Source organism: Scleropages formosus, chromosome 21 (assembly GCF_900964775.1).
Source record: "Scleropages formosus chromosome 21, fSclFor1.1, whole genome shotgun sequence".
In the NCBI taxonomy this organism is placed as follows: domain Eukaryota; kingdom Metazoa; phylum Chordata; class Actinopteri; order Osteoglossiformes; family Osteoglossidae; genus Scleropages; species Scleropages formosus.
The window spans coordinates 9,723,360-9,749,649 of NC_041826.1; the positions used below are offsets into that span (position 1 = coordinate 9,723,360).

Consider the following 26,290-nt stretch of genomic DNA (forward strand, 5'->3'; position numbering starts at 1 on the left):
CTGTGAAATAGAATTTAATTGTGTTACTTTCTTTTCTATTTCCATCAGTTATAACCTCCAGACAGTTCACTGTACAATCAGTTTGGTACAAACACACAGTTCATTTTATGGAGAGCTAGTATTTAATTTTTATACTATACACTACTTTACAAAATGATTTTTGTCTTGTTTACAATGTACAAATCATAACTGAAGTCCAAAGCTTAATATCTTATAACTTGTTCTTCGTGTGAGAATCTGGGTAAACCATGGTAACAACGTAAAGTCAATATAAATCTTCACTGATGTCTAACCTTGATTCAAACAGCAGTGAGGTCTGAGGTCTCAATGCTGACAAGGATAAAACAATTAAGTAACAATTATACAACTGTACAATTGTACAACTGTACAAGATTTATACAATTGTTACATACAGATGAATTAAGTGGTTACTGCAAAAGATTGAATCAAGGCATTGATGAGCACAGAATCACCGTAAGTTTTCCAAAGATGCCATACGTTAAATGTGACACAATGGTCCCGGTTGTTACCTGCGCATTTTAATAACGATGGGATTACTCAGATGGAATCCAGAATAAGACTAAATTGTTTATTTTCGGTTATTTCCATTAAAACCACTACAGTTTAACAAATTCTTTAAAAAAACTTGTCCTCTGACTCAAAAGGGGATCTCCAAATATTTTCTTTGCCCCAAACATTGGTACATTTATCGTTCACTCCTTCAAATGCTGATTTGGAGAAAGGCAGTGCACTCAATTGACAGCAATCTGTAAGTAGTCAACCCAAACTGACTTTTCCCCTTCTAAAAACACAGAGAAACTTTGTTGGGTTCAAAGGCAACATTTTAAAATGTGGCCACAGAAACTGTTACAGCTGTTTTAATTTTTCTCCCTCTAAATGGACCGTGAAAGACAAGCAGACATGTTGTCCATGAGACATTATACCTCTGCTAACAATTGTTAAAGTTGAATCCTTTGAAAATTCTCACACATAATGCAAAACAAAGTTTGGAGAAGCCCCGCCCAGTTCCATTTCAGCATCATGTCACAGCAATACAGTTGCACTTACAATCAAATCTGTTATAATATAGATTTTTCCAATATACAATTTCCAGAAAAGCAGGAATAAGATCACAATGGCTTAATTGAGTGTTAAAGAATTTACCCATATCCTATTAAAATATTTCATATATAGTGTCTATTTAAACAGAAAGATTTATTGTAAAAACAAAGTTTCTGTAAATGGTCATTATATAACTAAATCCAAAACAGGGACGCGCATAAATTAAAAGTAAACAAAATCAGACGTCTTCAGAGATGCTCTAAATTCCCAAATGCAGAGGAATATGCAATTCAAACAGCACAAAACTTTGAAATGATAAAATATGCTAGTTTATGCAGCAAAGGCAGCAAAGAAGTAAAATTACTTTTGAATTCTTGTCTGCCTTTACTGAAACAAGCCTAAATATATTTGTTCGATGTGACTTAAAAATGAGGCTGTACTCCATAATCTAGAATTAAGAAGTAATGCTGAGCCTTTTTCCATTGTTACCAAGGACCAAGTAACTTCTAGAAGTCTCACTTTGCTTCTATTTGCAATGAGACTGTCCAATAATCCATACAGACATTACCTCAGAAAGGATAAATTATACATATATTACTTTATTATCAAACATAAATGTGCTTTTTTTAACAAAATGAATTTCCATCTCTTTTGCAGGCGTGTTAATCAGCTGTATTTTGCAGCAGAGGAACAGTCAACTTTTTCACTCTTAAGTTCTAAGATCCTAATCACTATTTTTTGCCATTTTTTCCAAGAGACCTTACATACTGTCCCCGTTCACCTCTGCTCAGTTTTTAAGGAAGAGGAGGGAAAAGCTGAATTTGGATTAAATGAAGTCCACAGAATGGGCTGCGCTTCAGGAAAAGTGAGAGGTACTTGCAGGGCGAGCTGCTTACTGATGGTGCTCTGAAGCACATCTCCTAGAGATACTATCACCATAGTCTCTGTCTTCCATCAACACTGATTCCTCTCCTGCGCATCCTCTGCCAGGCCTACTTGCTGATCTGCTGCTGCAGGTGGAGTAGGAACTCATAGTAAGACAGCGCTGACTCCGTGCGGTCCTCGATCATGTTTTGCATAAAGCTGGGTTTCAGCTGGCTTTCCTCCCTGGAAAGGAAAAGTCAAGAAAAGTCCATCAACTGGTGCTCCTTTAACCCAGTAACCTTGTGCCCATTGTACTGGAATATTAGCACACTAAATTTTTAAACCTTTCCTGCATTTGTATTAACTGAATTGGACTGCAGTTGATCGAATATCCTTGTGTGGAAGTAAACACACTGCTTGTATTGCAGCTGCTGCTATTCATAGTTGGTTCGCTCCTTGCTAGAGCCTACCTGATAACATGTAGGACAGGGTAAAAGGGCCGCTGCTCCCTGAGCCAGCCGATAAAGGCCCTGAATCGCACAGACTCGGCAGTGTCCAATTCAGGAAGCCGGGTCTGTTTTTAAGGAGGTAAACAAACAGTGTTCATCAACACCAAGACAAGCAAAGCAGGATAGAGGACAATGCCGTGGTCTTTGTCTTACCATGTTCTGAGGTACAGCACTATAGTTTGGGACTCCCAAGACCTGGGAGAGAAAGCTGGAACTGCAGTTCCTCCCAATCCAGAGGAAAATCACCTGCAGTTTAAAAAAAAAAAAAAAAAAAAAAACCCCAAATGTGAGCTTCAGTTTAGTGTGCCAGTCTCTTGAACGAAGTTCAGGCAAGACATGTTTAATGACGCCCAGATAGTGCTACATGTAGGCACAGACCAGGCCAGCATCCATGAGGAAGGCTCCCTCACGGCTCAGCTTCTCCACCGATAGCTGCAGCACTCTAGGCTGTGGGATGGTGCGATCATTAATGTTCAAGGCTCCCTACAGAGAGGCAAATCAAACAAAAGGAGGGGTTGGGGGCTATGTTAGTAACAGTGGGATCAGGGTGTGACACTTCTCTTGCTTATCCAATCCCCTCACGCTTACCTCATCGGTCAGGTCATCAACCCTGTACAGCACAGGGTGAATCATGGGCATGAGGTAGGACAACGGCTGGTACTTGAGCTGGTACATGGCAAACACGCGGTCGTCCAGGCGTGTGCTGGTGCCCGTCCTGAAGGCTTTCTGTGACAGAGATATCACACATCAGCAGCTCGTTGACATTCAGAGAAAACAAGCTGCTCACTGCAGGGACTGGTGTTGGATCCAACAGGGACATAGAGTGGGATAGGAGAGTGAGCACCTGTTTAAGAAGGGCCAGGATGTAGAGGGGGAAGAGGCGAAGGCAGCTGGGGGCCAGGAGCCCAGCCTGCTGGATGGTGAGCACAGATGAGCGGTAAGTGGCCAGCGAGTCGATGACAGCATTGGTTAGGGCGTCCCTGGCGTCGCACAGGCTGGCTGTCACCGAGCGGTCTACAGCTGTAGGAAGCGCAACAGGGATTCGCACATGCAAGTTCTGTCTAAAGTCTCCAGCAACCATTAGCTCAACTGTGACAGTGAAAACACATCCTTAGTACAACCTGAGAACATCCCATGGGAAGAATGTTACCAGATCTATATCTATACACCTTGCTACCTGGACTAGGTCCATAATGGAGGCGCCATGCTTTATTGCGAGAGTTATTTTCATTTTTTCTGATCATGATTTTACCACAATGGCTATCAGGAACGAGCTCATACCCATGCTAGCCAGCAGTCCTGTGATGGCCTGGACGTCGGCTCCGGCAAAGATGTCGGATAGAGAGTTGACAACGGGTAGACACATTGTGTGTACTCGAATCCGCCTCTCTCCTGCAAACACACACAGAGCACTGCTGTTGAAGGCTGCACATCTGACATTCGGTTAACTAACTGTCAAACTACTTCCCGACTTCGTCAAGTATGCACATTGCTCCAAGGAGCCACTCATTAGCAGTCCTCTTAGCAGCTCATACCTTTGCTGGATGTGTAGAGCAGGGCCGCCTGGAAGGAGACCATCTGCATGTCCAACAGGTTCTCCTCGATGGACATCTGCACAGCAAAGCCAGCATCTGGGTTCACATTGGGCAGGGACAGCAGGTCCGTGGAGCGCACAAAGAAGTTTCCATGGAACGTGTGTATGGACAGACCTGGGTGGAGAATGTGGATGGGTTCTGGGGTTAGAATGTTCTGTTAACTGTTCTCCACAAGCTCCCATGGACTTAATCTAACACTTATGCCACTTTACATTTTGGTTCCTTCCAGAGGTTTTTGGACCTTTTAATACTGTGATATATTCCCTTAACAGAATCTCCACATAACACTGCTGAAACGAGCTAGCCGACACCCTAAAATGAACCTTTGGTGCAGCGTATCCTCATGACGGCTTCAAAGCCAATCTTGCGGGTGAGGTATCGCTTCAGGTCCTTCTGGAAGCGCTCCACCTGGCTGGGATTGTGCTGGTGATGGTACGAGGGGTAGTAGTAAACGCTGCCAGCGGAGAACCTGGATATGCACCCTGCAACAAAATCAACCCAAAGATGGAGGCCGTCATTTCTGTTACCTCAGCATGAGGACAGCTGTGACGAAACACTGTACTCCGAGACTGCACCAGGGAGAGAGAGGTATCCTAAGCAGATGATGCTTACCGAGGGAGGCAAGGTCACAGTACTGCCCGCTGAGCAGGAAAAGGTCCACGGCCACCTGCTGCCCTGAACAGTCGAGTGCAAGTTTCTTGTAGAAATCAGTGGCAGGAGTCAGATGTTGAATGTCCTGGAGGTTAAAAGCATTAAGAGGGAAGAGTCAACAGCAGCAGTGGCCTTCATTCTCTTCTCTGATTACACAATTATATATGGGCTCGTGACTAAGGCGCTTAACCAGTTTATTTAAGCCATCTCCCTGAGTGTTGGCTAAATGATTTTTGTTCAACATTCACATGAAAATTATACCAATTCATTTTCTAACTTCAATACTGATAGTCAACTATTTATTTGTCATCTCTGAATCCTTTGTTCAGCATTTTGTGTCACAGCGAGAGAACTCTATTAAAAACAAACTGAATTCGATTGTATTTTGCTACCCATGTACACACTTCAAGGAAAATGCTACAACATGGTAAGCTACATTACACAAAAACTCTTGTCAATAATCAGTAACCACATATCAACGGAGGGTTGTAGTAGTCCAAAGCTTATCCTGGAAGCATACTAAGTGGGGCAAGGTAAATGGACAGATCCAGACCAACCCATTACAGCTCAGTCACACATACACATCAAGGGTAATTTAGACTCCCGAATGCCACCAAACATGTACGAACTGTGACAGAAAACCGGAGCACCCTGAGAAAACTCATGAAAACATACGGAGAACAAACAAACAGCACAGAGACTGAGCAGGGGTGAACCCCACATCTAAGCCCGCAGCCCAGGAACTGAGGCACCAGCACTACCTTTTTTGAAAATCACTGGGATAATTCCTGCCTTACAGAAGCACACTACTGACCTTGGCTGATGCTCGCTGATTGGGATCTTCCCTGGACTTGAGCGCTCCAGCACCAAGCGTGGGCAGCTGAGTCTGGAAGACTGATGCCCGGCCACCAGTGGGGGAGAGCAGCTTGTAGGCAGCCTGCAGGGCAGGGCCCAGTGCAGAATGTGTCTCCATGGTTTTGTTGAACATCTGGGGCAAGGCCTTCAGCAGATCCTGAACAAGCTGGCCAACAAAAATAAGTTGCCATTGAAGCTACAATCTGATCGCACACCTCAGTATCAACATGCAAATCAGTCAGAATACCATTTGCTGTTCAGTTCAATCATGCAGAAAACACAAGCTAAAAATAATGATCCCAAAACAGTCAATGCTGGCCAGATTGCAGGTGAACAAATGTGTAAATTGAGTTAACAATAAACAAATCTGTAATTTCACAGATCTTTAAGAGATGTATCTCAAAAGAGACTCTACAAGACTGATTTTCTGCAGAAAAGCACACTATAAAGCAGGTTTTAAACTGGTGATGAATTTAAAAACACATATATAATGTTATTACATATTGGGGGATTTGCTGAAATGGCTTGTCCTTACCTCCTTGCACTCACTGAGGTTCACTAAAAGGCTGTCTGGTGTCGGTATAAAAATATCTGCATAGTCAAAAAAAAAAAAAACAGTTTGAAAATGATTTACTAACAGGAGCCTTTTAACATTTAAATTAACACATTCATAAACGCCACTGCCTCTACTTAATCTGCTGGGGAAATTAAGAGTGATCATTTCATTACTACAACAATAACTGCAATACTAAATCTACCGTGAATACAGAAGGCTTTAAAACACTTTGAACATCCATGATAACGCATTCTTCGCAAAGAAGGAAAAGCACTGAAACAATAGCATGTTAATTGTTTAAACCTGCTTATACCATATAAGGAGTTATGCTACAAACAAGAGCACAGTGACACAGCAGGTACCACTGGTTTCTCACAACTGTGAGGTCCAATCCATCTTTGTCTGGGTGACGTTTTCATGGTCCCCCACTGTTTACACTGGTTTCCTCTAGGCTCTCTGGTTTCCTCCCACAACCCAAAGACATGTGTTTCAAGTGTGTTGGCGACTATATTACCTTTAGCATGTGCTATATATTGCTCTGTTGTGCAGACATTCTTGTAAGTCCCTTAGTGTACTGTACCCAGCATTATATGAAGCCTTGGACACAGGCAACAGCTAAACACAAATTATCAACACACATGCGCTCTGTGCTGAACAAGGCTGTGGAGGATTTACTGAAGGGAAATGCTAACCTCAGCAAGTTTCTCACCTTCAATGTCAGAAACAACAAGCATCTGTGGCTGGGACAGCCCTTCTTGGAGGTTATAGAAGTGGATTGTGCTGTCAAAAGTGATGAAGCCAATCTTCGTTCTGGCATCTCCAGGAAGCCTGTGATACAGATGTGTTCATTAGAGTAAATATTATCCTCTGTTCACTATCTTTCATATCTTGCATCTGCATCATCAAGGGGACTCCATCTGTTGAAGCCCAACTCTTGACAGCGGACCACTTTAGGGTAGGAAACACTAACGCAACCAGGTGCAATCGCTGTGGCATTTCCAAGCCACTAACCAACCTTGCCTGTGTGTCCTTGAACTATAACAGCAAGAATTTAATATCAAAAGGGAGTGGGGCACAGATTCATGGGGAGACAATGCTGGAGATTGAGGTTTTCATCTGCTGCTGATTTCTCCAATCCTGATCAAGCCTGTTTTTAATGGACTGCAGTTACTGTATTAGTTTATGTGGTGTACGTACGAATTGAGATTGTCCAGCAGAGACTGGCAGACAACATCCAAGTATCCCGTTTCCACTGCATTGTGGGATACGTCGAGCACAAAGAGGTATACCGCAGGCTGCGGGGGCCTCAGCTGGGGAGCAAACAAATTTATAAATTGTTTCGCTATAAGACGGACCAAAATAAAAAAAAAGTGAACGTTATCCTGACCAATTACTGGAATAATAACCAATGATACCACAAGACAGGTTACCATATATTCAGATGGTGCGATGAACTCGATGGTAGGGCTTTGAACCTCAGGTCTTTTATGTGGCTCTCCGTAGGACCTGGTCACTGGGTTGTACATGAACTCCTCAGGAACTGAGCAGAAAGACAGCAGATGTAACAGGTTAAAGACCTGGAACAATTACCAGTGGGAGAGAGGTGAAGGTCTAACAGTCAAAGGTACTTAACATTTATAGTGAGATTACTAAAGCTAAATTTTAATACGTTCCAAGCAACATTATATTTCCTAAACTATTCTTTTACGTATAACGTAAGAATAACCAGTTTTTTACATTTTAATCCTTCCAATTTCATTATCACCAGTTTAGTCAATTGTTGCCTCTCAATTGGATTGTGAAACCTTCTTCAAACTTCCCTTCAGGAACGTCAAGCCGAGGTACGCAGTTCTGATGTACACACTGAGTCGCCTGTTTCCTATCATTCTACAGGCTTCACCAGGAACAAGTATTTTTGTAAGAGACACAATGAAACAACCACAGGAGCACGGGTATTCCCAGGCCCTCGCTGCTAATTTAATACGGTTTCAACTTGACAACATGCCAAAGTGTCCCTGGGGAGGCTCCAACTTTTTGCTCTTGAAATTGTGGTTGGTAACACTGCTTGGAATTTTATTACTTTCAAATCTCACCAACAAAATTATTGGGCCCACGCATTATGTGTGCGCATCTGCTTGTCCAACAACTGCAGTGTTAGAAAGAGTAAAGAGCGACTTGTAAACCAGTCAAGGAAGAGGTGCCTTCACTCACCATCATTGACCCTGTAGCACAGATTGCACTTCCAGCGCTTCTGGTCCAGGAAAGTGACAAAGGGGTTGATGTAGGTCCGGCAAGTGCGACACCTGACGATAGTGCTGGAGGTGACCACTGGTAGTTGCTGCGGGCACCCAAAGCATACAGCATGGTTACCACACACATACATACACACATGTGCAATGATCAATGAGGCCTTCTGACACTCAGTGGAAAAACCAGCAAAAAGCATCTGGCTCTCAGGCAGCAGTCATTTTCCAAATTAACAACTCCAATGCCACGTAAGATTTGTGTACAAATCAACTCTGATCCGGTGACAACACAGGTGGCATGTCTTACTGAGAGGTCTTTGAAAGGGTGCAGAAGCAACCCCAGAGGCAGTTTTGCTTTGTTCAGCAGGGACTGTGTCTGTGGGATGCTGGTCAGCGTGCAGCGGAAAACCCTGCAAGGAAAAAGGGAAAGGATCAGAAACCATCTAAGCCATCCAAGTGTGCTGTTTTGACATCTGCTAGGTAGCTTTTTGCACCTGAACCACATCAAAGCTGAGTGCACAGTGAAACGCAGGAGCATTTGCGTGAATGAAAACAAAACGACTCCACTCACTCAGAGGAGCACAAGAGTAACAGTAGCTAAGTGGGGACTCATTCTTCATGTTGTCCTTGGCATTTGGGTCATTAAACAGTACAAGATTTCAGAAGGCAAAACTACCAGGAAGAACATTAAGACTGTTCTGGGCTATCAATTTTGATCTTCGATGCAATCTTCATGAAAGATCCACAACTCTGAGGGTGAGCCATATACATGGACAGTGTTATGATGGACACTGTTCAGTCTGTTGTTCAGGCAGTAAAGTCTGAACTGCTGTGAACATATATGATATGAATGCATAAAAATGAACAGGGGCAGTTTAGAGTGGTATGAAAAAAAGCAGCCGATGAGCCACAGATAGAGGGCTGCTGAGTTGTGACTGGACTCACTCTGGACTGCAGTTGAACTTCTGCAAGTCCTGGGGAAGGCAGGGCGTTGGGGGGGGCACAGCACCATGGGGGAGGATGTTCCGTTCCTGCAGGAGGTTCACAACCCTTAGGGCCTCGGGAGTTTGGGACTGCAGGCTCAATCCAGCCATAGAGGGCGTCAGCTGAACAGGGCCAGCCAAGGGCTGAGAACACAGTGCAGAATAGCAGAATGCAGTCAATCAGGGCAGCTCACCGCCTGCAGTCCACTGCAAAACGTGTTAGACCAAGAGCTGTTCCGCTTCTCACACTCTCTGACCTGCAGCATCGGTAGGAGCCATTAAAAGATTACCACACCAAAGTGGGACACCATATGGCTGCCACCAAGACAAAGGAAAGACGGGGGTATCACGCTGCGTTCAACAAGCCTGGCAGGCCTCTAAATCAAAACATGATGTGAACAGGTAAGAAGCACTCTGTTCCTGGCCTGAAAAGACCTGTAAAGCTGTGGCAACTGCTGAGAGGAAGATATCGCACCTGCTGGTACGGTTGATGGGCTGCATTGTAAGGTGGTTTGGGGGACTGTAGAGGGGATGCACTGGGGGGAATCCCCATTTTCTGGTAGCCGGGCGGAAGCGACGGATACGAATGCCCCATCGGCCTGCCAATCATCCCAGGCTGAGGAGGGGTGGGACCGGCTAGAATAAAGGATGACACAAGAAAAGTGGAAGGATCAAACAGATCTCCGGCTCATTCGGTATGCAACAAATGTAGCATCCATGGTCTTTACCTGCAGTCTTAGCACCTGCCTCCAAGTGATCAAAGCTGTTTGAGACATGCGGGCCATCACCAGCCGAAGGACCGTGTCCTGTTCCTTTTAGTTACAGGAAAAGATTTAATTGATTTTAGCTAAACACACATACTTTATTTTTTTTTTTTAAAAAATCCTTCAACACATCACAGCATTTACATTCCAATCACAAAAAGACATGCATGATGGTGAAAGGAAGAAAACGTAAAATAAAAACATAACACAAAATACATATGAACAATTTAGGAAATTCCATCACCCAGCTGCAACGTTTATGGGACTTATTTCATTTTCAGCAAATGTACACTGTTCAGCCGGATGAGAGGCAGCGAAAAGGATATATGGGAAGTCATTAAATATTTAGCACGAACACAGGCACAGCACTAGACAGATGCCACGTCACAGAACAAGAATGTCACACCTGGGTGCTCAGTCTCAAACTCCTTGCCCTTGTCATCAGAGTGGGATGGCAAGGGGTAATCACCAGGAGCAGTGTTATTAACAATTTTTCCAAACTGAGAGGCTGGTATGAAAAAAGTGAGGGAAAAAAATAATAATTCTCACTGGGAATATAAAACTTTTATAATAACCAAAAATGTACCCAACGATTGCTGAAAATATTCATGGTGAGCTCAGCTATAACAGTCAATTATCAGAATACATTCTCTAATAAAAAATGCTTGTGATGCATTCTTTCCTCAAGCAGAGTAAAAACCGGGACATGTGGGAAATTTCCTGTGAAATTAAAGTAAAAACGCATAATTACGCAGCGCTACTATTGTTAGATTATTACTACATTAATTCATTTAGTTGACGTTTTTTTCCCCAAAGCGACTTAAAATGTTAATCTACCTGCAATTATTTACCAATTTATAGAGCTGGGTAACTTTACTGGAGCAATTTAAGGTACGCACCTTGCTCAAGGGTACTACAGCTGGAGGTGAGAGTCAAATCTGCAACCTTTGGGTCTAAAGGCATCTGTTCTAGCCATTGCACTACAAGCTGTCCCTGATTACTGTCTCTATTATTGTTGTTCGATCCCCTCAGAGCTACTGAATCCCTGTCAACACTGAAGAAGAGTCTCAAATCCATCTCTTTCAGAGCCACTGCTCTTCTGACCTCCTGAAAGCTAAATAAATCCAACACAATCTACAAAAATTACCCGTGTATTTGCTGTTTGAACTTCACTTCTATAGGCTGTTGCTGGGAGGATGTGAACCAGCAAGATGGCGAATTCAGACAAACAAGCCGTATTTTCACAATCCTGTGTCTAAAGTTCTTTGTCTCTTGGTTGTGTAAGTTTTGTTTACTCTAAGCTGCAAGATGCTTTGGTGAAAAGCAAATGTAAAATAAATAATGGAAATGTGTATCATAGTAAGCAAATGTGGAAGTCTTTACTTTCTTCACTGATCATAAATTATCAACAGCGGCTGAATTCAAAGTCAAAGGAGACTGTAACAAACCATACGTTGGAGCAGCCACTGACACAGAGCTAACAAAAGGCAAGCCCTTACCTTCCTGCTGGTGCATAGGGGCAACAAGAGGGGGGGCGTCTCCCCCAGGACCCGTGGGGGGTGGTGTGGGCCTCATGCTTGTCAGTGGTCCAGCTGCCACTGGAGGCGCGGGATTGTAACCTGATCTCCCAGGGGGGTAGTGATGAGACGATACCGGGTTCATAGGCAGAGGGGCAGAGCCTATTGGGTCACATGACATAAACAGCAATAAGTCATTCCAACATAAGATCAACTCTCATCCCTCAGTTTTTGAAATTTTCTGGTCCAAGGTTAGTGACACAGATAAAAACACACTGAGCTGAACACATGTTAATTCACCTGAAACACAAACATTTGGACTGTGGGAGGAAACTGGAGAAGCTACAGGAAACCCACATAGAAGGAGAAGAGACAAACTGCAGACAAACTGAGCAAAATCTGCTCTAGAGTTCATGCTGAAGGTTGTATTCGGTGGCCATATGAACTACTGTCATGTCACAGTATGATGAAGGCCAGTGCAGTGAACATATTAGCGCATCATTTGCTATGTACATGCTTTTCAAATGGACTCCTCTGAATACCAAAGTTTGTCCTGTAATTTGTATCTCACACACAAACCTATGAACAAAATCATTCAGTTGTTTACTGGCAACAGAAAACCACAGAAAGATTTAATATTTTATACTAGTGTGACTTCAACATTGTTCTTTGCCTTCTATTTCCTCTGTTTCGTTGCACTGGTAATGCACCACCTTAATTACGAAACAACATTTCTCAAGGATAAAAATCCTCCAGAAAACGAAAGAGGAACTTCACACCAACATACTGACGATTGTGTGTCACGGGGAATCAAACTTCAGGAGTAGACAAAATGAGGTCAGAACACCGGGGGATAGGACAACGTATAGGAACACGTGGAGTGGCAATTAGTCATTCTTTATCACACGCACAAAAAAAGGTTCAGTCACTCAAGGCCTTGAAGATTCCTGCACAGCTAAGACAGACTGTCATTCATAAGATCTGAAACAAACGGATCAGCCATCCTGCTGCTTCCATTCCTCATAATCTTCCTTTTCATGAATCCCTGCCTGCCAGAGTAACAAATGCTGTCAAACCAGCTCTGTGCTGTGTGAGAAAAGAAAAAGGTTTACTCCCTGGTGTGAAGCAGACCTTCGAAGCCACTAGCAAATTCCTTGTTCAAAATCATCTGCTTCCTTATCACTGTTTCACAGTCCAAGCACAGCATGAGGACCCAGGCATGAAAATCAACAAGCCGATTGTTGTGTGTCTAAGGATATGCAGCCTTCTCATTTCACAAACACAATAACGTCCAGAAGACTCTTCGTAACTCAATTTGTTCTTAAATCCAAAGTTAGCGTTACCACTAAGTCACAATCAATGAGTTGCATAACCCCAACATAATACACACATCCTTTGATATATTCAAAGGTTATGGTTCTGTACAGACCTCAGATGGTTAGAAAAAATAAAACAGATTCCAAGACTTCACACAGAGTACATAAAAATTAAAATTTCAAATTGCTAAAAATAAAAGAAAAATCATCTCCACATCCTTCTATTGAGCTCTGATTGTTGACCGATTCATCGTATAAACATGCCCAACATTCATTTTGTTATTTATCACAGAGAGTCAGGAACACCAGTCAAAAGCTATAAACACTTTGGAAGTGAGCTAAATTAAGGTGGTCCCAAGGTCCTCCTCCATTATGGTGTGTTTCACTGCCAACTAATGACTGGATGCAGAAACACAGGTCACATTTGCTCCACAACAAACTTTTGAAAACAGACAGGAAAACACCAACATTTCCAGTTTATTGTATCACCGAGAATTTGTACAACATGAAGAGCCAGTGTATAGAAGCCTTATCCCAAAGGCTTCTGTAGCTGCAAAGGAGAAAGGGACTTACCTGAGGAGCTATAGCTACTGCTAGATACAGGGGGCACTAGAGGTCCAGGCGGCTGTGTAGAGGCACTATGGAGAACTGGAGGTGGCCTGACGGGATATCCCGGCACAGGGTGCTGGTTTGGTACAGAGCTGGGAGGTGGGGCCACATGGTTTCCCAGCGGAGCAGACCCTGGCGGGGTGCTCACAGCGGGAGGTGCGTTGCACAGCCAAGCTGGCTGCATAGGGTGCTGTGCCCCTGTGTGAAAGCTACCTGTGGACATCGGTGGAGGGGTGGAGTTCTGTGATGGAGGGCCAGAAGAAGCGAGTTGTGGGGGTCCCATCGGTGGCCTAGTCAACACTGTGTGTCCAGGACCTTGGTATGAGCTGATTGGAGGGGCCATCTGATAAGAGCCAGGATTGTACAACCCAGGCCCAGCTGGGAGTGGGGGCTTGCCAGGCATAGGGTTTGAATAGGGAGGTTGGGCCATCATGCTGTGGCTGGGGCCTGGAGGGTACATCATTGCAGCATTCTGTGAGGGACCTTTGGGTGGAAATAAAAACAGAAAATCAGAAAACAATGAACACAATAACATGTATTTGGAGATACTGACTGATCATAACTAAACAGGCATCGATCTAAAATGCTGCAGAACCACATCTTTGGTTAGTTTTCTCCATGCATAACACAAGGGCTGTGGGGTGGATTCATTCTGCCAGAGTTTCCGAAGTAATACATTAGGATGGATATAAACACAGGAGGGGAGGCTACTGGACAAATTACCCCAAGAACTTACACAGCAATCAGATTAGACACGTATAATCGCTTTACCCAGATTTGAAGCATGAGCCCGCACTCACCCACACAGGAGACAGAACATGGGAACAAATAGACACAGGAAAAGTAAGGGATTTGTCCCCCTCAGAAAAGGAGACTGAGGCCACTTTGGGATTTACTAGAGGGGAAAAAACACAAGATGGTGGTGTCCACATCCATCTACCTCATTACTTTCAGGTTTGGAGCATTAACACAGTGGTTAGAGATAATGCCTTGTAATCTAAAGGCTTCTGGTTCAAATCCCACTCCTGCTATGCAGTTTTGATCAAAGTACTTACCCTGGATTGATACAGTAAGAATACTCTGCTGAGTATGTGGTAGTCACTTTGGGTAAAGTCATCAGACAATCAATAATAGTAAAAATAATACACATAAACGGAATGATACTAAGGTTGGGTACCTTGTTAGAGTATACAACAGCTGGGCTCCTTCGATCAATGGATCTGAACCACCAACGTTTTGGCTAGAAGTTGAGATGTGTGATCTTCTGGCACTGTGGTACCAGAAGCTGTTCAACTTGATGTATGATTGCACAGGGAATTGAAAACTATACCCTAGCATACCCTGGTTTTCCCCTCAGCTGGACTGCAGATGCTGAACTGGTGAAAGGCCAAGGGAAAAATGAAGACTACTGACTAGGGTCAAGATGAACGTAATCCCTGTGTACTGCCAAGCTACATGAATTAACCTCCTGAACGCTGCCCACCACAGCCAAAGTGAGCTTCCATTCAAAACGAAACTATCCAATTAGAACTAGCCTAAGTCTCCTTAATCACTCACACAGGAAACTGACAACAGAGGCAGAAGTTCCATTTCAATTCTGAATTTCTTCTTGAAACTAAAGTGAAATATTTATTCATTCGACAGATACCTTTCTCCAAGGGGACTTATGACACTAGGTTAGTATAATATCCTACTCACAATTATTGGCCCATTCATACAGATGGGTATTTTGACTGCATCAGTTCAAGGCAAGAACCTTGATAAAGGATATTACAGCAGGATCAGGGAATGAAACCCAGGTCCATCTAGAAGAAAGGGGCTGTTGTAACTACAATGTCACTTAATGATCAAACTTGAAAATATTAATATATTATTACTAATATATAAAGTCAAACCACTAACAAAATTTGAAATTTGTTTTTCCGGTTGATTTCACTGTGAGCGAGGATAAGATCCCATTTAAACGCATTTCAGTAAAGAAAAACGTTCTAAAATATCCTAAGCCTGACCATTTTGGCAACACTGGAACAAGTTGTGATATCGCCTGACTGTCAAACCACAGTCCAAATAACCAAGTCCAGAGATCAACCAGAGAGCAAAGGTTACAGCAGCTCGACAGTCAAAGGAACATCTACAGGTAGGAGTTTATCAGAGCACAATTCCAGCGACAGCAGGAACTTAATAAAAGCACACCTGTAGCGTGTGACACACTGCAGCATTAATATTCACAATGCCTCTGCATTTGGGGACACAACTATAGTTTCATAGACACTGCAGACCAAAAACCAAGTCACTTAATAATCACATTCATTAGTTATGTCACCATGTTTTGAGTTTTTATTATTATAGTTACTATTACATCCTTCATTAAACTGCTGTCTTTGCCCAAGTCACCTGACCACATTAGATAACCTTGCAGTGATTTACCCATATGCAGCAGGGGATTCTCACTCACTGCAATAAGAGCTGGATTCAAATCAAGGACTTCAGACCGCAAGGCAGCAGTCCCTACGACTACAGTACCAGATGTGCCGGTAGACAAACCACATAATTATCTATTATATTTTTTCTATTTCGTATTTATTTTTCTCTAAGGCTCGGTACAAATTTTGGCACACGACCCAACATCGCACTCGTGTGCCTGAACGAGGTGCGTCAACGTGGCAGGAGAGCGATAGAAATGAAATGGAATTTCTCCGCAGCAATTCCACAACGGGACGGTAAACCTGCTGGAGGAACTGTCGACAGCAATTAGCAAACCACCCGGCCATCAACGGCTGCGGGGTACAGTCCTAGAGCTGGGAGTCTCGCAGGTGCCACATGTACACCGGGGCCCTCGGGCTGGGCGCCCGCCAGGGACCTGCCACATCGGACACGCTCCCGGCCCAAAGGAACGGGACTTGCCCTTCGTGCGGGATCATTCATGGTGTTCTTGCTACAGCAAATCAGGTTATCAGTCCAACCCAAGAAAAGATGTTACTAACATAGGTACTTAGTTAGATAACTCAGTAAACAATAAATTATGAGGAGAAAATTAGGGTGAGAGCTGGAGGAAAAGGGGAGATCATGCCGAGCGACTGGCAGAGCAGAGGGTCGCAGCCCACACTCCATGATTCATGTTAACATGATGATATAACCCTCCTCTTAAGACGCAGTGACCGTGTATGAAGAAATACAGCACTTGTAGTTGTACGTAAGCACATGGTCTTAACTACTAGTCTAGTGCAGTTAAGACAACTAAACTTGCAGCACAGTGAGTGAGTAAACTCGTCTCGTGCGGTCACCAGCAGTACTGTACAGCGCCCATGCCATGGCCTCTCCCGCTCAGCGCTGCCACTGACTGACTGGAGTCCGAGTGGAGAGAGGGAGACGGAGAGAGACAGAGAGAGCACTGCTGCAGCAGAACATGTCGCGATCCCAATTCCAGCGGAGAGGTAACCGCGGGAACGAACGAGTCCCCCGTTCGCTGTCTGAAACGCGTCAAACTTTCAAAAGAAGCCGAACCGCGCGGCCGTCCGGTCATGTGCAGAGAGAGAGTCAACCGCGAAGAGCCTCGGGAGTGCGCGTAACACGAGGATACATGTCGCTAAAGTATGACGAGGAAAGAGTTAGTAATTCGAGGGTTTTCACACTTCAGCAGCCGGCTATGCTAGTGTAGTGAGGTGAGCGCGTGGCCCCGTTTCCAGTTCCAGTTGAGGATCCAAGTGTACAACTCAAGCGGAAGATAACAAAATATAAAAGCGAAAGAGGGCCGCGAGTAAAACGGGACAAAGTGCTCAGTTACCGTTGGCGAAGGGCTGTCCTCCCGCCCCGTTCTGAGAGTTGAACCCGGCCGTTGACATCTTGGAACGGAGGCTGAGTGGGGCGAGTACACGCACGGTCACGCAGCCAGGTAGGGGCGTCCGGCCCGGGTGACGAACGACGCTCCTCGGAGACGATAAAGGAGTCGATTAAGGCGACCGACGAGCCCGCGGGCTGTGCGAAGACTCAGAATTGGCAGTTGGTTAACAGAGAACCATGACCCAGGGCCCGTTCCCAGGCGCTCTGGGTGTACAGGCCTCACCGAAAGTAATCGTGTAATCCTCCTCGACTCCTACACCGGAAGTCGAGATTCCGTTCCTCGGCGAAGGATCCTCCTCGGGCATGCGCAGTTGGTACACGTGGCACTTCCTGTGTAGCGGCGTGTTTGGTTAGAGTAGAAACTTGTGATAGGTGGTTACACACTTTTAGGCCCGGAATTTTGTGGAGTCCACCCAAATCTCAATGAAAACTTAGATGGTCTGGTTCATTCATAAGAATCATTTTCTCGTTTGTTATTCTTGCAAATATTTGCATTAAATGTAAATCTGTGAGACGAAATGTTATTAGTTGTTTAATAATGGGACAATTTTTGTTTTATAATTGTTACTCAGAATATCTATAATATACTTTTCACAACTTCACCAAAATACTATAGTAACGGTAGTACAGATTTTTGAATATTTTTAAATATAATTCCTGTACTTTGCGTGTAATGTTTAGTTATTTTAAGTAAATTAGGAAAAGAATTTTCCTTATCGGAAGGGTTACTGTGAAGCACACACCGGAAGGGCTTCGTCGGCCATTGCTGTGTGTCGTGGCTTTGAAACAAAACACGAAGATAGAAAGGGAGAGGTGAAGTACACGCTCACCGCAGAAATCGAAACGACTGCAGCAAATTTTAAGAGCAGCGGTATTTATTCGTTCGGCACAGCGAAAATAGGTGCGTATGTGTGTGGCGTTTAATTTCAATTTTGTGTGGAGTTTGCCGTTTTTTCAGTGTTTCAGACTCACTCGGCGAGCCGGCGGGGCAGCGGAGGCAGGAAGCTCCGACAAAAACTGGCTCCTCTTGCGTAATAGCGCCTTTTAACACGTAGAAAATCCGTGTTCGAGAATAAGATTACCAGGGCGCGAAGATGGGGGTGAATAATGCTTCTGTTCTGAGCTAGCGTGGGGTTGTGACAGGGAGGGACACGTTTCTGAGTGTCTTGTGTCTAGTCGTAGGGCACCGGGTAGTTACTGAATGTCTTAGACGACGAAGTAATCGCTTAACGTCATGGCTAAATAAGTCAACAAGTGTCTGTGTCTCTGCGCCGGGTAAATGATGGTATCAGGTATGCCGTATGGTTTTGAATGTGTTTTTGGCTGGTTGTCCAAATCTTACAATTCAATTGGGACACTATTATATTAAATTAATTAATCGCGGTTAAGTAGGTAATTTGTGGGAATAATTAGTCGGGACATTACACAAAAAAGTAGTGCCTTCTTCTAGTAGTACCTATCTGCAGTTTACCCTATTATTATTATTTGTTTAGATGAATCAAATTTTGTCCATTTGGCTTTTGTCGGTGTATTGAGAAGAGGAAATGCAGCAGGTTCACGGGTCTGACAGAAATACCTCTTGGTGTGGGTTTTGAACCAGCAACCTTCAGTTTGCTAGTCCACATTGAATGAGCTGTTGCTAAAAAGGGGCTCTTGGTCCTCACAGCACTAACAGAGTCTTGAAGACATTGAACCAACTCTGCCTGAACCACCTGGGTATTACTCTCTTTTTTTTTTGGTTCAAATCTACTTGTTCATCTAAGGGTATTCTTCAGATCTTCATTTGTTAACCTTTATTTATCTGACACATTTGTTCATTTGAACTTGCCCTGTAGATAAATTTTCTAATCATTTGTCCATTTATACATGTTGGTGATTTCTACTGTATCAGGAGTTCCTACCTTGATTGGTGGTCCGACAGCAGGAAGCGAATTTAAACCTGGGGCGTTCGGATCAACGTGACAGGCCTGACTGCTGTGCCGCCTGCTTCCCCAGTTTTCGGTACTATTGCGCAGAAATTGTGAATCTTCTGATTGCTCGCAAACACTTGCGATGTTCTCGTTTTTGCTTCGTCAGTTTTTTTGTTGTTGTTGTAATTCTCTTTTTAGAGAGAGCGTGTCCGTTTTTGTTTTGTGGTTATCTCGAAATTGCAGCTCCACACACAGGCAATGATGTTGGATTTTTTTTTTTTAAACTGTAGATTATTGAATACTGTCAGGGTTTTGCTCATCTGGGAGCAAACCGCAAGGTACGCATCCCAAGCATTGGACTCGCATGCAGGGTTGGGTTTTAGCCCTTCCTCAAATTGTTCGCTTCTTCTCAGTGTGATTATGTTCTGTTAAACTGACGGTGATTCTGAACTTTACACCAATTCCAGTTGCCACCTGAAGGGGTTTTACGTGTTCGGTGAATGAATCCAGTGCATCGCCTTATCTCGTAGACTTAGAAACTGCCTGATGACTTGGCAGCGGGGTCACAGCAGGGGGTGGAGAAGCGAGAAAAGAGGCAGTAGGTGGCATGATGGTTGGAGCTGACACCTTGCACTGGAAGGACCCAGGTTTGAATCCCACCTCCTGCTGTAATACCTTCAACTAAGGTATTTACCCTGAACTGATACAGTAAAAACTACCCAACTATACAAATGGGTAAATCATTAATTGGTTAGTGTGCAAACCTAACGTTGTAAATTGCATTGGAGAAAAGTATTAGCTAAATTAAAATGTACGTGGAATCGGTGAGTGTCTGGTGTGACATTAACATCCCGTGTGGACTGAGTCCACTGGGGTGGAAGTGCTGAGCTCCAGGTCTTCTCCATGGAGCTTATCTCTAGCGCTGTTTGAATACATGTTTGTGCAGAAGGTTTTGTTTGTAGAGAAAAACGCGAGCAAAGATTGTGTGCTTTAGTAGCGGTATATGCTCTCATTTACTGCCCTTTTTTCTTCTCTGATGTGTGTTCAGCAGCTGACATTTACTGTACAGCAGGCCTTTGTTGTGCTCTCCTCACTTAATGGTGATATTCATGAAAGTGAATATGGGGAGGGAGAATGGGGCAAAGTACAGCATTGTGGTGTGATGATTTTTCAAAGCGTTAAGGCAGTTCCTCCGGATCCAATACAGCCTCAAGTCTTTAAGTGTTTGGGCTTTAAAAATTCAGTTTAACTGCATAAAACCCATCCGTTCATGCTGGGGCTGACAGTGAATCATCTCGGCATATTTTAAGCCCGTGAAACTTGACACACAAAGAAACGTCACGCAAGGATCTCCCCGTCTCAGCCTGGCCAGGCCTTATGACATAGCGAGAGGGAAAATCTGCTGACGTGTATGTTCTCTGTTTGCGTGTTCTTGACCTCTGGCCCCTGTATACCTCATCCAGCGTGTGCGCGCACGTTGTGCAACTCGAGTCACAGGTCAGACCGGTACGTTCCATAACCACTTTAATCAGGGTGTGGGGAAGGATGGACCGGGACTAGAATAACACTTGCTAATACTTTCCAGCTGTATTGTTAAATATCCGGTTTCTGTGGAGCAAAACTTAATTTTGCCACCAACAACACCCAACCGAGCATTACTGTGTCAATCAGGAATGTTTTTGGACAAAAATGCAGATTTCGTATTTCTGTAGTGGGAGGATTGTATTAGAATGGTCCTTATGCAATATGAAACTTTGGGATTATGCTTAGGGGCTGAAAAATTCAACCTCATCAAACTCCTAAACAGCTTAAAGCACCAGGAAAATAAATTTGACAACCAATACTGACATATTAAACCGAAGGAAACTGGATAAATGTTTTGTAGAGGTGCAGAGAGCTTACCAGTTTTTCTGAAAAACTTTTGAAGAAAGTAAGGAATTCACCCTTAGTAACTGAGCATTGGGCTGAACTGTGTGAACTGTCTTTAGTTCAGAGTGCAAGGTCACTTTTCTTAACTACAATCAATGTTGTCTTAACAACAGCCAAACCTTCCTGATGGCAAGAAAATTATCCTTAAGATTATATCTGATATTTTACTGTCATTTTCCAGAGAAAGTGATTGGTTTTTGTCAGCCCAAGCCAGGGTGTTTGTGACCGTGTTGCCCCTCTGTAACAGAGAGTGATCAGTGGACGTACAACTCTGTCAGTTTTTAATTTTGTGTTCTGCATCAGTTTTCTTGTTCTGTATAAATTTCCTGCTTCTCACCAAACAGAGGTGTTTTCTTTTTTTCTGGTGTAGATTTCCTTTTTGTTTTGCTTTCTGTGTCACGCTTCATCTCTGTCTGCATGATAACTAAGTCATCACAGAGTTACAGGCCCAGTGCTTTCACCACTGAAAATATTGATTCATCTTAAGTTTACTGTGCTATATCCTTTGTCAGTAATCTCTTGTCTAGTACAGGGTCATGGTCATCCGGAGCCTGTACCTAAGTATAGTATGTGAGGCAGGGTCTTAATACGTAACAGGGTAGACACAGTCACTCATTCACTCCCATATAGACACACTAGAGATAATTTAGTCACAATTCATGTGAAACACATGTTTTTGGACTCTGGGGGGAAATTCATGGAAACACAGGGTGAGCATTCAAAACGGAGTTGGATTTATGCATATTGCCAGTCGCATAGCCCAGGGGCTGTGATTCACCTGGGGCGCCGCTTGGGTGTAAATATTGTACTGAAAGCTAACTAATGTTAATACTTGTTACTGACAAAATCTTCTGATCTGTCATAACACAGAACTTTTGGGAATGTTTATTTCAGCTGAAGAGCAGTGCAGGTTCTGCTCAAGGAAATGCTGGTGTAACTCATCTTCTTTTACTTTCTTTCAGGATTCACAATATCCGGATATGTCCTTCATATTTGATTGGATTTACAGTGGTTTCAGTAGTGTATTGCAGTTTCTAGGTAAGCACCAATACGGAGTTTCATAGTTTATACTCTAAGGCTTCACACATTCTGCTCTTGGCCGTCTTTGTTTTTCGGGATGTGCTCTTACGACACCAGCTAGTGTGTTTCTGTCAGTGCTTCTTACTTCAGCCAGATTAGTATTTACACTTTATTTTACAGGGGTTATTGAGTCTTTTTTTCTTTACTTTCCTATAGTAGCCTATTGCAGTGTTTTATGCATTCTTGAAGCAGTGTGCATTGTGGAAAAATCCTTGTCTGTAGAGTAAACCAGAGTATCAGATGTAAGTTCTCAGACAAGTTTTCTTACTCCATATTTTTATGTGGCTTATTTCGTATTGTTAATATTGGTGTGCAAAGCTATGGTAGGCTGATTATGACCCACAGAAAGTATTTATAATTGTTTAATTCTTTCTCAGCCCTTCATCCCCCCCTTTTATTTACTCTGATGTTCTTTCAAAGAAAGGTACCTGCTAAATGAATATATGTAAATCTAAATAGTGACTTATTTTGCCCTCCCTTCAGTTGAGTCAATGGAATAAGTGTAAACTGTTTTCTGCTCCGTTGAAGGACTGTACAAGAAATCTGGCAAGCTGGTGTTTCTTGGACTGGACAATGCAGGCAAAACAACACTACTGCACATGCTCAAAGATGACAGACTGGGACAGCACGTGCCCACTTTGCATCCAAGTGAGTCGCCCTTTCCATCAGTCAGTTATAGAGCTGGAAATATGTCACTGGATGGTGTCAGACAATGGGGTGGGGATCACAGGCAGCTATAAAGCAGTGATTAATCTTAAATTTGGCATCATGGCCTTAACAGTTTAAAAGAGCATCGTTCCTTTCATGTTCACTTGGAGAGTTCATAGTAGATTTTTTTTTGGCATTGTATTGTTCCCACTGGGACCAACGTGATGGTAAGAGGACATTTTGGTGCTAGTATGAGGCCCCCCCAACTAGAGCAGAATTGCTTACAGAACTCTTGCTTTGACAGTGACTGTTCAGCATAATCAAAGTAATTTTAAAGCATTAAGAATATTGTTTTATTTTCCTGTTCAGTTTTCCTCACCATCAGTGCTATAGTGCAGCAGTGAGGAACACTGCAAACCAATGACACACCTGCGTTCTCTCCCTCTAGCCTCCGAAGAGCTGACGATTGCTGGCATGACTTTCACCACCTTTGACCTTGGTGGCCACGCACAAGGTAGGTGACCTCTTGACTCAGGCAGGAAGCTTGGCTCCTCCTCTTCCTGGGATTCACCTCACTGTTCTCATGTCTCTGTCTCCACCTCCAGCTCGAAGAGTCTGGAAAAACTACCTCCCCGCCATCAACGGCATCGTCTTCCTCGTGGATTGTGCAGACTACCCGAGATTGGCGGAGTCCAAAACAGAACTTGATGTAAGTTTGTCCAAGCGTGAACCCCTGGTAAAACCAAGCATACAGGCACAGATTTTGCTCTGTTTCACTGTTCTTTTTGTCTTACAAGAGCCAGGCCCTTTTTTTAAGAGTAGTGCGGTGATTAACATGTTTGTTTGGCCTCTCACATTGCTACTACAGCACACGTTTGTTTGGCCATTCCGGGAACCTCTTGCTGCATTTTCTTTTGAGTCTCCGCTCCATCAGCTGATCTATCTTTAGGCCAAATATCCTGGCTGTGGCAGGCTCTCCTTAGCTTCTCCCCATTTAAGGGAGTTTCCAGCCAAAAGAACTGTCAGTTTGCCCCTGGCCTCATTAACAGTCTCCACAGCTGGTGGAAATGTGACATTCTGATGTCATTTGCAGGCACTAATGACAGATGAAACTATCGCCAATGTGCCCATTTTGATCTTGGGAAATAAGATTGACAGACCAGAGGCCATCAGTGAGGAGAAGCTGCGTGAACTTTTTGGGCTGTATGGTCAGACTACAGGCAAGGTAAAAACTGCAGATGGTTTCTGTTTCCTATCTTAGCTTCTCTTTTGACAGTTGATGTGTTAGTGGGTTCATTACCTGCACAGTCATTTGAAATACAGTGTGACTACATTGTTGTAGTTTCTATCAAATAAAATAAACGTCCTTGTCATTCTCCATCTATTCTCACCATGTGACTGTCGTAAAAGACTCACTTGTTCTAACTGGTTTATCATAGATGAGTAATGTAACTACCTAGATACATTTTTTTTTTTTTTTAAACTGAATTATATTCAACAATCATTTTTAGACAGTTTAGATAAGCCTTGAGTGACTGTTTCTTTCAAACTCATTAACACAACATTATCACTGTGTAAATAAATGGTTTAAATGTACTCTGCAGTTGGAAGCTTGAAGGATTACATCTTTTTTTAACCATTACAGGGTTGTAGAGGGAAACAGATGGAACAGTGCAGGGCTGCTCTGCCTTCATACACTGGCTCCTCAACTTATAAACACAATTGGAGCCAGAAGTATGTTCATAGCTTGATTCGTTCATAACTGCAAAGTCAATTTTTCTGCTAAATCACCATCAGAAAAGCTACACAGTACACATGCCCTTCTGTTAATTTATAGTATCCCTGAAAATACTTTCAAAAGCTTTTTGCTTCTGCTGTGCAGGAGAACAAAGTTAGAGAATGGAACAGTGCTTTAAGTTTAAATAATAAATCAGAAAATGTTTGTATTTCTGAAAAATTTAAACCTCGAACATTTGTAACACGAGGAACCGGTGTATTCAGGGGCCTCACGTGTAACAGCTTTCACTTCAGTTCTTTCTTTGGTGTACTTGCCATCCACCTCCCCGGTCTTTAACGCTGTTGATCATGGTTCCCAGGGCAACGTGCCGCTGAAGGAGCTGAACACGAGGCCACTGGAAGTGTTCATGTGCAGCGTGCTGAAGAGGCAGGGCTACGGCGAGGGATTCCGCTGGCTCTCTCAGTACATCGACTAGCCCCTCCCCTGGTCGTCCCCACGCTCAGTGGCTGTCCCAGTACATCGACTAGCCCCCCCAGTTGCCACCATACTCAGTCTCATGTTTGGTTAGACTGTCTGCCTCTGCTACCAGAACATTATAACTTAAACCCAAAGGACTTTTTATTGATTGAACTCTTGGTTAAATGACTTTTGAGAGGAAATAAGATGGCATTGGCATCCACCCTGCAGAAAGGTGTAGACTAAGCAGTTGATATCTTCCATTCCCCTGGCATTTTTTCTCCCCACTGAGTCTTATTGATGTGGGGAGACGATTGCAACATAGCTGTTGCTCCCCAGCAATGATTTTTAGTCGTGGCATCTCATCCCCAACAGATTTTGAACTGCAAGAAAAAAAAGACAGCTGTATGTATGTCAATGCACTTTTTTAACAGGAAGATTTGCAAACATGTGACTGGTATTTCATCTTTTTTTTTAAAAAAAAAAAAAAAAAAACTTTGTTTCAATAAACTTAGAAAATTGTGGCCATGTATACCTCTGTTACTTTGAAATGTATGTCTTTTTTTATTTGACTGCATGGTGCCTTACACAAGACCTTATTTCCCCCTTCTTTGCAAACAATGCAGCAAGTTTGAACTGCTTATTTCTCTTTTAGTTTGCTAACTGCTGTGTCTTTAAAGTAAAACAGTGTGATGGATACCACTAAAACTCTTGGTGAAGAAAGACATAGACATTTTCCATTTCGGTTAAAGCAGTGCATTATGAGTTGGTGATTTTACCAAACTGAATTAGCAGAGCCACAGTGATGTAATTGAGAAAAGGCAATCATATTAACTCATGTGTAATGGGTTTGGACTTGACTGGCTGAAATTTCTATGGTAAGATCGAGAAGTGAGCTGTGAATGGAAAATGATGTGTAGATTATAACTTGCAGCATGTCATGTTTTACCTGGCAAAGCTCTTACACCTCATCTCTTAAATATCATAAAGATTTTGTCAGCAGCAGGTGGACATACATTTGGAGCTAAAATATGAGATCAGGTGGGTTTTATAGTAGTTGAAATCAGGAGTGAAAGTACATGGGCATCATTTATAACTTTAAAATGATTTGGAGGTTTGCACCCACTACAATAGCTATGCATTACGATCATAATGGTGCGTT

General features: G+C 43.3%; 2 protein-coding genes across 4 annotated transcripts; one reads left to right on the forward strand and one right to left on the reverse strand.

Annotated features, from left to right (window-relative positions):
• Positions 1 to 2: 2 nt before the first annotated feature.
• Positions 3 to 17,664, reverse strand: sec24a (SEC24 homolog A, COPII coat complex component). Of its 2 annotated transcripts, XM_018728970.2 has the most exons (24): positions 17,312 to 17,664; positions 13,492 to 14,010; positions 11,585 to 11,764; positions 10,492 to 10,593; positions 10,050 to 10,133; positions 9,797 to 9,957; positions 9,284 to 9,465; positions 8,646 to 8,748; positions 8,304 to 8,430; positions 7,523 to 7,632; positions 7,290 to 7,402; positions 6,802 to 6,920; positions 6,072 to 6,127; positions 5,496 to 5,702; positions 4,643 to 4,766; positions 4,354 to 4,512; positions 3,971 to 4,144; positions 3,717 to 3,827; positions 3,280 to 3,455; positions 3,024 to 3,161; positions 2,814 to 2,918; positions 2,589 to 2,681; positions 2,397 to 2,500; positions 3 to 2,169 (listed from the first exon to the last, which is right to left on the reverse strand). In XM_018728970.2, the coding sequence occupies exons 1-24, from the start codon at positions 17,367 to 17,369 to the stop codon at positions 2,055 to 2,057; spliced, it is 3,420 nt and encodes a 1,139-aa protein (XP_018584486.1). In that variant the 5' UTR covers positions 17,370 to 17,664; the 3' UTR covers positions 3 to 2,054. The 2 variants fall into 2 exon arrangements, with proteins under 2 accessions (XP_018584486.1, XP_018584487.1); XM_018728971.2 differs by lacking the exon at positions 10,492 to 10,593 and having other exon boundaries at positions 17,312 to 17,663.
• A 458-nt stretch (positions 17,665 to 18,122) lies between these two features.
• Positions 18,123 to 25,698, forward strand: sar1b (secretion associated, Ras related GTPase 1B). 2 transcript variants are annotated; one of them, XM_018728972.1, is made up of 7 exons: positions 18,123 to 18,268; positions 22,169 to 22,244; positions 22,815 to 22,934; positions 23,383 to 23,448; positions 23,540 to 23,643; positions 24,028 to 24,159; positions 25,031 to 25,698. In XM_018728972.1, the coding sequence occupies exons 2-7, from the start codon at positions 22,187 to 22,189 to the stop codon at positions 25,145 to 25,147; spliced, it is 597 nt and encodes a 198-aa protein (XP_018584488.1). In that variant the 5' UTR covers positions 18,123 to 18,268; positions 22,169 to 22,186; the 3' UTR covers positions 25,148 to 25,698. The 2 variants fall into 2 exon arrangements, with proteins under 2 accessions (XP_018584488.1, XP_018584489.1); XM_018728973.2 differs by lacking the exon at positions 18,123 to 18,268 and adding an exon at positions 18,413 to 18,659.
• Positions 25,699 to 26,290: the final 592 nt, after the last annotated feature.